Source organism: Lepisosteus oculatus, chromosome 7 (genome assembly GCF_040954835.1).
Source record: "Lepisosteus oculatus isolate fLepOcu1 chromosome 7, fLepOcu1.hap2, whole genome shotgun sequence".
In the NCBI taxonomy this organism is placed as follows: domain Eukaryota; kingdom Metazoa; phylum Chordata; class Actinopteri; order Semionotiformes; family Lepisosteidae; genus Lepisosteus; species Lepisosteus oculatus.
The window spans coordinates 18,272,528-18,285,317 of NC_090702.1; the positions used below are offsets into that span (position 1 = coordinate 18,272,528).

A 12,790-nucleotide genomic window follows, 5' to 3' on the forward strand; every position below is an offset into this window, starting at 1 on the left:
AAATCATATATACAGTACTGTACTGAAAGGCATTGGCTGGAGAATTATTTGAAGCATTTGGTGTTCAAATATATTGTTATATTACTATATTTGCAATATTTATTATATTACATTGCTATTTCCTATGCTATATAGGTTATCATATATTTTTTTTCCGCGAGACTGCATTAAAACACCCTAAGGTACCCACACATAAGGCCCCATACTACTCCATCTAACTCTTCTAGCACACAGCAGACTCCCCATAGAGGTTCACTTATTAATTGCTTTGGTCAACCTTTCAAGGTCAATTCCATTCTCCAAATGATTTATGTCAAATGCAGTGACCATAGAGAAATGTTTTCTTTCACTTGTGCAAGTTCTGAAGGATCATTCATCTCTGTGTGATGTAGAGAAAAGCTCAACCTTTCTCTGGAGGAGGAGGGAGTTCCAAAAGGGCAACTGATGGCCAGATGGATATATTGCATTTCCCCTGTGAGAGCTTACATGTGTAGCATAATCATCTGAAGAAAACAGCATCACCTTTCAGCTTGCTTGTTCTTCTCTTTTCAATCCATCCAGCTACATCAATGTGCATGTTTATTCAAATGCGACATCATTAAATATAATAATACAAATATTCTCTTTATTTCGGCAATGGTATGAATGCATTTCATATAGCAGAAACAAATAACAGATAATATACAAGGATTTGTTTTAATTTTATACTTACCAGGGTGGCACAGTTGCCATACAGTGATTATTCTGGTTTTCTTCCCACAGTCCAAAGAGATATTGTTAGGGAAAATTAGCTTCTGGGAAAATTGGCCCTGGTGTGAACGCATACATGCATGTCTGTGTTTGTGTCTGTGTGTGCCCTACAATGGACTGGCGTCCCATCCAGGGTGTACCCTGCCCTGCACCTGCTGCTTACCAGGACAAGCCCTGGCTCCCACATGACTTGGAAGAAGCAGTTAGAAAATGGACTGATGGATAGATATACTTATTCCAAGCTGAAAATGAATTCCAAAGGGATCTTTACATTTTGTCTCCCAGTGACAAACATGGTCCCCACAACATGAGAATGAGGAAGTTCACACAGGCTCCACTGTCTCACCCATCCCTTGAGACACTCAACTTTTTGACACAAGATGAATATTTAATTAAATTTGATTTGTTCTTTTGTGTAAGCTTTTTTATTATTTACTACACTTGATAACTGAAGTAATGGTACTTCCTTCATTGACATGGTCATCAAGTAGGCTCCTGGGAAGTCACAAGGGTTGCTGTTTACAGGGAGCCATGAGAATTCTGGATGGCTAAGCCCAGCAAAACACCCAGCACTGCACAATGCTGCATTTAAAGGTATAATGGTCAAAGTGGGCTACTGTCATGAATACAGGATCAACCTGAAATATCATGAGCATAGAATTCAGTGTGCACTCAGCCCGAAAACCTTTACTGGTCTCTGCTCCACTTGAGAGAACCATTCACAATGATCCTTTAAAAACCTACTATGTAAAGTCTTGTTGAACTAGTAATCATCTAATACCCCCATAAACAGGAAGATATTTATAACCTTCCACTTAATTCAAACTTTTTTGATCCAGGCTACAAAAACTGCAAGTAAATTCCAGACAATACTGTTGGGATTTTGATTAATTGTTAAATGTATATTAACATACTGTATATTCCTTATTCTTGATTAGAAAGATAATAATGGCAAATTCATCAATTGATCCATTTGGCAATTCTAACAATATAATTTACCCTGCATAGATCTTTGTAATGCTTTTTTCTCAGTCTTTATATTACATTTAGCACACTGGTGGCAAAACCTGTATTATATTAATAAATTTCATGGTCAGTCTTTGAAAGGAAGAAGAAGTTATGGTTTGCTGTATAATATGTCACTTCTCTTGGCAGTTAGTTAAACTCCCTTGTCCAAAACTGATATAATTTTTTTCTCATTGCTGAAAGGCACATAGTTCAACTATTAGATAATTTTGAAAAACTCTTGAAAATGAAAAAGTTTGAATAAACTTCAGACTTCATATTAATACTTTATACTAATAATCATATAAAATCCAGATAATCTCATTTTAGGTTATGTTATATGCTATGCACATAACATATATATACATGTTATATATATATTTGTATTAATATTTTCTTCATCTTCAGCTACATAGATTTATATGCATTGTACAAATTTCAGCTCGCTTTATTTAAAAAGTTGAAAATAAAATAAACAACTGCCACTGTAGTTACAGAATATAATTTTTAAAATAAAAATCTTTGTGATCATATTTGCAGAATAAACCATGAAAATGTTGTTTTTAAGCTTGTGACTGGCGTTACTATCCCCCCATGTCTGCATACGCTGTAGTAAAAAGAAAGCATGTGAACTCATTTTGAATGAGTTTTTCAAATCAAAGTTACATTTGCATACTACAGCTAATTAAAACATTGCAAACAATTACTCAGTTACTTCATGTCATAATAGATGTACTAGCGACAAGACATCAGTCTCAGTAGTTGTCTGATGTATTAGCATAATGTAAGTTCTGGTAATAACACAATAAAACCAATTATGTAAGCTATTTTTTGTAACAAAGTTAATTCTTTACAATTATTTGTGATATCATACCATAAGCCAAGTCTGAAAGGCAATCTGTATTTTTAAAGGTAAAATAAGAAACAGGTTGAATTTGATTAGCTAAATGATGAGATTGCAAGACAGTTATACTGATCAAGTAGTGCTGAGAGCTTGCAGTAGTGGCAGCAGTATGACGGTGGTGCTCACTTCTGTCCATATTCCTTACTCTACTGTTCATATCTGTCTATATTTCAGACATTCTACACTATTGCCAGTACAGCACAATGCTGATGAACATACCCAACAGTAAAAAAAAAAAGATATCAGTCTTCATACTGCATCACTGGAGAACATAAACAATTTGTGTTAATAGTAGCATTGCTGTCTTGAAGCTTGATTTCATGAGATTAGAAAAATTCAGAATGGCTAAATCGTTAAAACTATTTAGTGAGCAATAAGAAAATCAGTCTGCTGCTGTGAGTGGTATTGCTGGACAAGTAAAATCAAACATTAAAATATAATAATTGCATTACTATTTACCCCTTTGTTATCAAACTCTTCCTTCTTTATCAGATTTTCCAAATAAATGCCTCTATATGGCAACACAATGCTAATGATAATGTTTCTTTATTAGCACAATTTCTTAGTTAGGAATGCGTCTTTTTGCATACCCCAGCTTTTCTCTATGGAGACACAGACACAGGGACAGGGAGAGAAGCTTGGGGTCAGAGCGCAGGGTCTGCCATTGTACAGTGCCCCTGGAGCAGTTAGGGTTAAGGGTCTTGCTCGGGGGCCCAACGGAGTAGGATTCCTCTGCCGGCCACGGGATTTGAACCAGCAACCTTCCGGTCACAGGTGCAGATCCTTAACCACAGAGCCACCGCTCCGCCCAATGCACTTCGTTGCAAGGTGCTGCCATCATTCAGATAAGATATTAAAATGAAGTTCTGATTATTCGATCAATAATGATTTCATGGCACTTCAAAACTTAACATTGTAAGAATAGAGAGTGAACATCAGTGTCCTTGCCGAGAGTGTCCTTGCCATGCTTGATTAATGTGGCCTACATAATTTAAGCCTACAGTATATACATTTTCCACTTAATTCAAACACAAGGCCAACAACAACTTTGAAAAAGTTACAGAGTTCAATATCTGTGATGGTGGAAAATCACAACAATATTCTAGTCACCTCACCAAACTGACCAGTATTGCAGAGTGGCAAGAATAATGACAAATATGCTGTATGCATCTCACTCCCTAAGTGGAGTTTGCAACAAAGCATTTAAGTGATTTTACAAACATGCGGCAAAAGGTTTTGTGGTTAGACAAGACAGAACTGAAACCTTTTGGACTGAATGCAAATTGTTACATCTTTGACACAAACCCAACACAGCACGTCAATATTCAACCCTATCCCTACTGTCAAGTATGTTGGTGAAAGAATTGTGTAATGGGGTTGCTCCTCATCAGCAGGAACTTGGAAGCCTCTCAAGATGTCAATCTCTGGACCAAAGAATAGGCAAATCTTAAAGAAAGACTTCCTTCAGTTTGCTTGAGACCTAAGACTGGGATGAAAAATCACCTTTCAGCAGGACCATGACCAAAGCACAACACTGAAACTAACTACAGCTTATCAGAGCATCTTATAAGAAGAAAACAAATGTCCTTGTAACTCAACAAAATGGGACAAATTGGGGTGACTGCCATATTGCAGTACACTGTATTTGTATCTATCCAAGCAATTTTCTAATCTCTTCTTCCAATTCCTGTGCCCTGTGATGGATGGGATGCCAGTCCATCACAGGGCAGATACAGACACAAACCTAAACAGGCACATTCCAGTGCCAATTTTCCACAATATTTGACTGTGGGAGGATACCGGAGCACCCAGAGGAAACTAACACGAACACGGCGAGAACATTCAAACTCTACTCAAATAGCACTCCAGGACCAGAGTTGAACCCAGAATCCCAGCACTGTAAGACAGCAAACATTGCACCACAGTGCTGCCCCTGTACATTTATACTATATTACTGTACATAATATTTTAGTATGCATACTGTATATACAGAGAGTTGTATAATCTCACATAAACCGTTTTAAAGGAACATCAAAACTTCATTTCAGTTAATCTATGCAAATTACATTGGAAGAAAGGAGGCCAACCACTTCAGTTCCCAAGAAAGAGTAGAAGATAACTGTATGACTGATGTTTCCACAACATACTGAAGCTAAGGGCTTATGCAGGTATACAGCTATGTAAACATCTCCAGCAAACGTATACGTATCAAGATACACATCTGACATTGATTTAAATTTTAATTAGATTAGGATGATTCATACAGACCAGTTTTCTGGAAGAAGCCAGCAGATAACTATCTTTTACTAGGGAAGTGATCTCATAGATCAACTGTATATAGATATGAACAGTTACATAAATGAATACAAACTTGTTTTTTTCTTAATTCTTTCATTTAGTTTAAACACTAGTTATAAAGTCAAATGTTGGTGTACTACAATTATGGTAATTACAGTTATGACAATTGTTATTCTTGCATATAAGTGTATGTATTTATAAATGCATATACAGTACTCTCAGATGTTTTATGCTTTATGATAGCCCTTCTCTTTATTTTGTCAAAGGGGACACAAAGATCAATTCCGAGTTCCTTCAACATCATACTGTATCTTGCAATTCTTATTATTCTGTAACAGTGTTTTTTCTTGTGAGTTATGACTAGAAATCAGCAAATGATGTTTTCTTTTTAAAAAACAGCACAACTAAAGGGTTTAAAGTAAATGATTCAAAATATCATTTTGGATACCCTTTTAAAACACAGGAATTAAGATATGAATATTCAAAAAACAGTATGGAGTAAGCCTAAAATGGCAGACTGCTTTGAAGTATTAATACTTCAGTGCTGCTTCAGGACAAAATGTGCATACGGCTGTGTTTTAAGTCATCCTAAAGCTTGAGGACTCTAATAAATTTAAGATGTTTCTGAAAGATGACAAAAAAGGGGAAAATGGTCCATTATTATCACCCTCTAGGGATAATGGTTTTCTCCAATTATACTACAGTTCATATACAGTATATGTACGCAATACTATATACTGTAAACCGTATGAATACCAGTGCCTTGGAAAATTTTAAGATATTCCACAGTTTGCACATTTTGTTGCTTTAAACTTGCAGTCATGACACTCTGAAGTAGCAGTTAAGATTTATATATATACAGTAGCACCTACATATGGAAAGCAAGAATTTAAACAAAAATAAGTACATAAATAATGTGAAAAAACTGGAATCCATAATTGCATAAACATTCAATCCCTTTGCTGTGGAAAAGTTCATTTATGTGCACAAAATTACCTAAATTGGTCAGATGAGGTAATAAGTTTAGTTGCCTTTGCGCACAATAATAACAGTCATTCACAGGATCACAGGATAATTAATACATATGATTCTGCAAAGTTCATGAACTTCAAAGATTCAACCATGAAGACCAAGGTTCTTTGAAAACAACTTAAGCATAAAGTTGTAGATAGGCACAGACCACAAGAATGGTGGAAAACCGCTAAAGACTTAAAACCGAGGAGGAAATTCACCTGCAGTAAGACAGTGATTAATCAAGGCCAAAGCTGCACTGAAATGGCTGAAGAAGAAAGTAAATATATACTGTATGGGTGGAGTTTCCCATTCAATCTTCTCACTTGAATCTTATTGAGAACAGGTGAAAAGACTTGAAAACTGCCATGCATAAATGATCCCCAAATCAGCTGAGAAAGCTTGAACAAAAAAATAATGTGCAAAGTTGTTACAGACTTAACCCATAAAGCATGCAGCTATAATTGCTGATTCTGTCAGATATTAAGTTCACTATTCTGAATACTTCCACAATCAACATATTTCTATTTAGCTTTTGCTGCCATTTACTGTAACTTATCTTACCCTAAGAAGTCTGCAGTTTGAGCACTCAGGTTTTGAGTAAAATATTAAGTTTTAAAACTTATAATTTTACAGAAAGGGGCACCGTAGGAAGGGTGTGAATATGTTTATACGGCACTGTATACTATGTATCACACAAAAACGGCATCTACACTTTGTTCTACAATGCACATTTTACAGCATGGAATGTGTACGGAAAAAGACAAGACAAATGAATAGAGTTTGTTAATTTTAATTTGATTTTACAATAAAAAACAAAACTCTTTTTGTGCTTTAGCACAAAATGAGGCATAGACAGGTAAGAATAAAGAGTTCTGCTGCAAAACAAACAAAAGATGTAATTAAATATGCCAGTTTTTAAAACTTGGTGACCCCAACCATTGAAAATTGTGTGTAATTGAATCATCAGCATTGACTTTGAATGGCACAAAATATCTAATGAGTTGAGGGAGTTATTGAATTGTTGTGTCTACATAGTTACTTTCAAGATACAAGGGGTAAAACTCCAAATTTTTATTTAACTTAATAGTAGGAATAGTGGTGCTTTAAAAGAGCACCAATGTTTCAGAAACATCATGTCATTATGTGGTTTTAAAAAAATATTTGAATTGGCATTAATAGCATTTTACTACAGTAATTTCTCAAGTAATTACTGTCTGGTGTGTTTGATGTCTGTTTAAAACAAATGAAGCATTATTATTATTATTATTATTATTATTATTATTATTATAATAAATGAAAAGCATTTGGCTTGATTTCTTACATAGCCCATGAAATGTTAGCTGTGTGCTCCTTTGCTTTCATTCGAAGAACTGCTATACTAGAGGATCTCCTCTCAAACTCAGGTTTTGTTTCAAATGCATGTCCATTAGGAGTCGTAGAGAGTAAAGAGTCAGTAAAAAAGTTGTTTAGAGAAACATGGCTAAATTGGTTTTGCTGGTTGGGAAATCCCACATATCCATGGTCATTCCGGGGTGAATGTGGGTATGAGGACATGCAGGGAGAAGAGTCACGTGGTATCATGCATGAAGAAACCACAGAACCACTCGGGGCTGGTCCTGTCCACAAGTTGTTTTGAATCTGAGATGAATAAACAAAGCATCTATTAACATTTTCATCTAGAAACATTGGAGATTTTATTTTGAAATTCATGTTATTATATTGTTGGCATGTGTTTCTTCTTTATCTTTAAAGTTCAATATATTATATTGAAATGGATATACTGTATGGTGCCTCCAGTTAGTACCAATGAACCATCCTCAGATACCAAAAAAGCAATGTATGTTTTGCAATGAAAATAATCTACTGTATGTATGCAGAAATATATGCAAGTTTTTATTTATATGTAACACATGCAGTAGGGAGTCTAGGTTCTGCAACAGGACATTTCAATTTGAAAGGAACCTATATTTTTTAGCTGGTAACTATTTTCTGATTAATATTATGAACATTTTCAATGTTAATTATTTGACTTCATATAAAGGCAACGTAATGAATTTTACAGAATGTCTACTGTTAAAGTATTGTTTTAATAATGTTAGTAATAATAACACAGGTCTTTGGGTTTATGCTGGTATTTATGTAGAAAACAAATGAGAATAACAGATTAAAACAGGCCTAGAGATTGAATATGAATGTAAAGTCAAATCAGTTAAGTTGAATACATCTTCATTTTCCATGTAGACCTATAACTACTTTTATTAATTAAAAGGGATTTTTGACTATGAATTTAAATTTAGCTCGCTGTCCTGGTTGTTGAAGACCAATCAAGGCCAAAAATAGCAAATAATGATTCTGAACCAAGGATGGGATACAATCCATTAATACTAGATACTAACAATAAATAAATTCTTTGATTCAAAGACATTCTTAAGTTTTAAAATTTCTGTAAATGTGAGGTAAATCTTGTCTTGAACAACATTTATGTGGTCTGATAAAAAAACATATCAGAAAATGTATGTATTTTTAGTAAGAAATTAATATTTCATGATGTTTTGATGAGTTCCATTTATAATAGATTTTTAATAGATCCTCTTTCTTACTTTTTGTTTTTGTTTTTTTAATTTAAGAATTCAAAAAGGGTGAGGCAAAATGACTAAATAACCTTCAGAGGCACTTTTAACACAACTGCTCACTCCCTTCTTGTCATAAATTAAAGATATACGATAAAATAGTGACATAGAAAATAAGAAATAATACTGTGCTTCCATAGAAAGTAAGAAAACTCATACATTGTTTTCTCGACAAAACTGAGAACTGCCGTCGGCTGTCTAAAATGAAAATAACTAAACTGCTTCAGATTTCGGACAAATTAACTTTCTAGTACATTGTGTTTGCAGAGATTTAATTCTGATTTTGCTTATAAGGGGAGTTGCTAATGGAAATAAAACATACGGTAACACAAACGATACCTTAACTGCTTATATTCCACTTGTGGTATAATTTGTTCCCATTAATTACCGGTGGCGAAATAAACATTTAACTGAGCATACCGAAAACGTTAACGATTATTTAGGTTAAGCAAAAAAACGCACTTTCGATATCTTACTAATTATAAACTCCTAATAAGTAAACGAAAAGAAACTAATTCAAGGCTGGCTACACTGAGAGATTCTTTCGTGGAAGAATTTAAACAGCTTATTTCGCGTTTGAGTGGCACTTTAAATATCAAAAGCCTGTCAATGGTGTTTCTATTTGAAAGGGTATTAATATTAAATTAAAAATCGCAAAACATACAGTAGCAAGTAGAGCACGCACGTACAAACCAATTACTGACGTTTATTATCCTTTAAAACAAACCCTGCTTGTTACAGCAAGGTACAGTATATCCAGGGTACTGACACAAAACCAAGAATAGGAAAAAAAACCTACAGTACCTGTGAGTAACTGTCCGCCCTTGGCAAGACCGATATGTCGTAGGTAGCTGCGAAGTGGCTTTTTGCTTGTTGAATCTGGCCATAACGCTCTCTTTTTCTCCATTTAGCTCTTCTGTTCTGAAACCACACCTACAAAATAGTAAAAAATTAAAAATAAACCAATGTATCTTACCGATATAATGAATGAAAACATCGATAGAACTGTATACACAGCTGTCACAGCTTTCAAAGAGTCTGCATGTCACTTCAAGTGTTTAAATCACCCATTCCTAATCGTTTAAATTATTCCTGACAGTATAACGTCATTACATATATAATTATAGTTTACATATACAAAATGTTCCCAGAATGTTTTGACTATTTTATTAGTTGTTGGGTCTTTTTTTTTGCATTAGACCTATGTAATGTCTTGATTTGTAAACCGCAAAACAGAAGAAAAATTAAATTTAGCAAGAGAAACCAGAAGAAACGTCTTCAAAAACGCCATCCTCCATACTCTATAGTCTAAATGTTGAAATTATTAGTTACATCGACAATTATTATCTTCGTTATCTGTAAAAGACGCTAACTCAGGTCACCTGTACTCTAGCTTCCGTGAGTTCTGTTCTCATCGCCAGCTGTTCCCTCACGTAAACATCTGGATAGTGAGTTTTCTGGAAAACCTTTTCGAGTTCTTCCAGCTGTATGCTAGTAAATGTTGTTCTATGCCGCCTCTTTTTGCTGCTGGACACGTTGCTGTCGCACTTCTCGTTGATGTCGTCCAAGTCAGGTTTCTCCTGGCCCTGAGTTGCCGGTGATACTCTCAGGTTGCAGCAATTCTCCATTGACCTTCCTAGATCTGTGTGGAGACTTTCCTCCTCAGATTTAGGAACTCCGTAGTTCGCTGAGAAAGTAATACAAATTTCGAAACGTTCCATTAAGTATTCGCATTTTTCTCTTTACCTTTTATTAAGAAAATAATGCTAAATTATGAATGCTAATAAACATTCATCAAATATGAATCAGTGTTGTATCAGTTGTATCAAAGTACAACTGATACAACAAAGTAAAATATCCACAGAATTAATAAAGTGACAGGAAAACAAAAATCTTCAGGGGGGAATCGGCAATATAAGAATATTTGATCGCGTATACAGTAACCTGGTAGATGCATATTTCATTAGGTCCTGACAGATGCCGTGAGAACCTGGGTCTGAGAGGAAGCAATAAACATTGTTCATGTACTTGTAAGCATACTTGTATAAATCCACTTACATTTTACATGTTACAGGAAGTCAAAGTCTGTAAGACGTTTTACATTGAATTACAAAGGAAAATTACAACTGAGATTTTTCCGAACTTGGTAAAACAAAAATGACAAAACGAAACACTCCTAAAATCCATCAAAAAGAAAAAAAAAATATTTCGCCCTTTTTTATTTTGTGCATTCGTGCCTTGAGAAAGCCTTGCTATTTCAAAGAGTAGCTGAAGTATTTAAACCCTTTCCATAAACAGAACGTCAGAGCCTTTTGAAATCTTGTGTAACTCATGTTTCAGAGAGGTTTTCTTGTTGCGTGTTACTGCAGTTAAGACGCCTTCTTATGTTGTATCTAAATTAAGTTTGAGAAGTAAACGACAGTTACGTTAACTTCCTGAATGAAAGGGCTGCTTATTTAATTAACCATTAATGACATTAATTGATTGATCCCTGTCCCACAGTTTTGCTTTGAAATGCAGGAATATTCTGAAAATATTGTCCTAGGTATACAGTACATATTTGGTGAAGTGTCACCAGTTGTAATGCAAACCAGGTATTAAATACCAGGTATCACTTCATATTTATGATTTAAAATTATACAAATATTTATACAAAGTGTGTGTCAAATATTGTGCTATTACTACATATTTAATTAGAGTACGTTTTAATTAATTTCACTGCAATCTTAATTTCAGTAACGCTTACAGTATAATACATCATTTAATAAAACATGGTAAAACACATACTGTATTTGAAGGCCTTAAACAAGGCCTATCAATGCGCATCAAGTGTTACATAAATAAACAACTATACTGTATATACTGTACTCAAGTAAAAAAAAAAATCTAGTATGGTAACTGCATTACATATTCACTTGATGACCATAACAAATTGTTCTGGTTTGGAAATATGAATAGTGTATTGTTCTTTGTAAATAGCATGCAAGAAAAAAACATTTTATCCCTGGAATATTGCCTCCAAAACAATTAAGGGGAGTAGAACAAAATTATTGTGCTTTGATGTTAACATGCATAACAGTTATAAAGCTGAATAGAAACGCATACAGTAAATGACCTGCTGTACAAAATAAACATAAATTAAAAGTCATAGAAAAATTAAGTTGAAAAGATTTCTTACTAATAATTATAAAACAAAAATAATAAGTTTGAAAAAAAAATACTTCTTCAAACAGTTTACCACCAATCTTACGTCTGATTGGATACACTGATAATGAAAGCGAGTGTCTCACCGTTTTGGTCCTTACAAGGTGATGATCTTTCGAGTCGTCCTTGGTGATCATTGTTCTGAAGATTAAAGGCCTGCCCGCATTTGAGTGAGGTCTTGTTATAGAACTGTACACTCTCTAAGCTTTCCATAACTTGATCCAGCGTGCCTCCCGATCCAATGTAGAAATCATTGCCTTTAACCGCTTGGCTCTTCATAGAAAACTTCTCATTCATATATTCCATAATCATCTATTGGCCTACTGCTTTCCCGATGCTCGATAACTTGGCGCATGGGATAAATGTTCTGTTTAAATTTTTATAACGGCAATATGTCTCCCAGATCTTTTGTTTGCAAAGGTTGTTAATTTGTCTTGTCTCGCTGTAAACTGAGGCTTCTTTTTATATCACGAAGCCCAACGCATTCCCTAAAGTAGCCTCCCAACTTCTAATGAATATGGAAAAGTTAAGACTCCTCCCAGACACCAAATCCAAGCTAAACAGAACTTAAGTGATAGTAAAACGATTTGAAATAAAAGGAACTATTAAATTGACTTTCATTTGCAACATATGTTGTGACATTCCATGTAAAAAAACGTGTGATGATTTATGAACTCCTCGTAATGAATAGCCTTGCTAATTGATTGGAGATTTTGAAAAGTCGAAAGCTAATTGAAACACAACATTTACATTATCCAAATAATCTAAACCATACCACAAGTCACAGGGAACGGTATTAATTTAAATATAACCACACACTTTCTGAATGTAAAAAAGACCAGCTTGTTTCATGATTTAAAAATACATGTTTTATTAATGTAGACCTTTCAAGTAGTTTGCAGACATTAACTATTACTTTAAATAAGACCTTTGGGAAATCTCCTTTGGGAGATGTTGAATACAGTTATGTTTTACATTCTCAAGA

At 34.4% G+C, this 12,790-nt stretch overlaps 1 protein-coding gene across 1 annotated transcript; it reads right to left on the reverse strand.

Annotated features, from left to right (window-relative positions):
- Positions 1-6,816: 6,816 nt before the first annotated feature.
- Positions 6,817-12,249, reverse strand: alx1 (ALX homeobox 1). The gene is made up of 4 exons (XM_006633549.3): positions 11,892-12,249; positions 9,984-10,288; positions 9,406-9,534; positions 6,817-7,609 (listed from the first exon to the last, which is right to left on the reverse strand). The coding sequence occupies exons 1-4, from the start codon at positions 12,115-12,117 to the stop codon at positions 7,289-7,291; spliced, it is 981 nt and encodes a 326-aa protein (XP_006633612.1). The 5' UTR covers positions 12,118-12,249; the 3' UTR covers positions 6,817-7,288.
- Between the last annotated feature and the right edge of the window lie 541 nt (positions 12,250-12,790).